This window comes from Chiloscyllium plagiosum, unplaced genomic scaffold, assembly GCF_004010195.1.
Source record: "Chiloscyllium plagiosum isolate BGI_BamShark_2017 unplaced genomic scaffold, ASM401019v2 scaf_32371, whole genome shotgun sequence".
NCBI classification, from domain to species: Eukaryota; Metazoa; Chordata; class Chondrichthyes; order Orectolobiformes; family Hemiscylliidae; genus Chiloscyllium; species Chiloscyllium plagiosum.
In genome coordinates this window covers 1916-2746 of record NW_025188289.1, presented here as the reverse complement: position 1 = coordinate 2746, position 831 = coordinate 1916, and the positions used below count along the sequence as shown (strand labels likewise).

The window sequence follows — 831 nt, the reverse complement described above, 5'->3', positions numbered from 1 at the left end:
CGATCTGACTGAGTCCCATTTGCCAGCTTTTGGCACATATCTCTCTAACCTATTCCTATTCATGTCCACATCTAGATGCCTTTTAAATATTGTCATTGTACCAGCTGCCTCCACCACCTCTTGATAGCTCATTCCAAGCACACATCACCCATTGCATGAAAAAGTAACCCCTCAGGTCTTTCCCCTCTTACCTTATACCTATGCTTCTAGTTTTGGACTCCCCCACCCTCGGGAAAAGACGTTTGGCTATACAGCTGACGTGGAAGGAATCAAAATGGGGCAAGAACAGAAATGGAGGTCAGCTAAACAATTCTGATCAGCAACAGAAAAGTGCAGCCAAGCAAGTACGTACGTGAGCTAGCTTACTGAAACTGGCTCCAGTTAAGTGAGAAGACAGGAAGACCGAAACAACACTCAACAGGTGTTGTAGAAGTTTAAGGTCAATGATCTAATGCTAAACGTCACGTACCTAGATCAGGATCTGATTGATCAGTTGTGTTGCTAAGGCTTGGAATCAAAATGTAATTCGTGAAAGGGGAACGCCGATTTGTGTGTAAAAGTGTGATTGCAACTGCCTGTTTCAGACTCTCCAGGCAAGGTGGGCTTTGACCCGGCTGGTTGAGTCTTCTTGCATGTATGTGAAAAAGGAAGTTGTGTGAAGTGTACTATCATCCGGCTGATCATTTCAACATCTATCCATGCTCCTCCAGATTTTATGAACTTCTGTAAGGGTACCCCTCAGGATCCGACACTCCAGGGAAAATAGCCGTAGCCTATTTAACCTCTTACTGTAGCTCAAACCCTCCAATCTCGGCAACATCCTGGTAAATC

At 44.8% G+C, this 831-nt stretch overlaps 1 protein-coding gene across 1 annotated transcript in view; it reads left to right on the top strand.

Moving 5' to 3' along the window:
- Window positions 1-200: 200 nt before the first annotated feature.
- The window catches only part of LOC122545600 (beta-1,3-galactosyl-O-glycosyl-glycoprotein beta-1,6-N-acetylglucosaminyltransferase 3-like), a 2382-nt gene continuing 1751 nt past the window's right edge, over window positions 201-831 (top strand). The window contains exon 1 of the mRNA XM_043684559.1: window positions 201-344. Coding sequence (XP_043540494.1) covers window positions 201-344 — 144 coding nt within the window. The remainder of the gene's footprint in view (window positions 345-831) is intronic.